This window comes from Loa loa (genome assembly GCF_000183805.2).
Source record: "Loa loa unplaced genomic scaffold supercont3.5362, whole genome shotgun sequence".
NCBI lineage: Eukaryota > Metazoa > Nematoda > Chromadorea > Rhabditida > Onchocercidae > Loa > Loa loa.
In genome coordinates, this window is record NW_018113535.1 from 1 (window position 1) to 577 (window position 577).

At 20.1% G+C, this 577-nt stretch overlaps 1 protein-coding gene across 1 annotated transcript; it reads right to left on the reverse strand.

Annotated features, from left to right (window-relative positions):
- Nucleotides 1-232: 232 nt before the first annotated feature.
- LOAG_16278 (hypothetical protein) lies at nt 233-577 on the reverse strand (the record flags this gene model as incomplete). Its single annotated transcript, XM_003151766.1, has 1 exon — nt 233-577. A coding segment is annotated over one exon (345 nt), but the record flags the coding sequence as incomplete, so codon positions are not given.

The following is a 577-nucleotide window of genomic DNA, read 5'->3' on the forward strand; positions in this document are numbered from 1 at the left end:
GAGAGAGAGAGAGAGAGAGAGAGAGAGAGAGGAGAGAGAGAAAGGAGGGAGAGAGAGAGAGAGAAAGAATACTTTGAATTGACTTAACTGATTACAATGAAGATGACATTTAACTTTATGAAAGTTTAAAGAAAGAACGAACGAATAGTTTATTCATTTCCTTAATAAATTATATTTCCTTATTAATTTATTTATTTAACAAATGTTTACTTGTAAATTTTTCTATTTTTAATCCTAACATTTTCATGAAAGATATTTTTTGAATTTCATCGTTTAAAATACAAAATGATATTTCATTCATTTGAATATTATTGTTGACATCAATAAATTCTCTCAAAATAATTATCCTTTGAAGTGATCGATGGTTTGTTTCGATTGATACAGTGTTTCGATTTGTTTCGATTGATACAGATTGATACAGGTATTTACAAAAAAAAAATAATAATATAATATAATAATAATATATATATATATATATATATATATATATATATATATATATATATATATATATATATATATATATATATATATTATTATTATTATTATTATTATTATTATTATTATTATTATTATT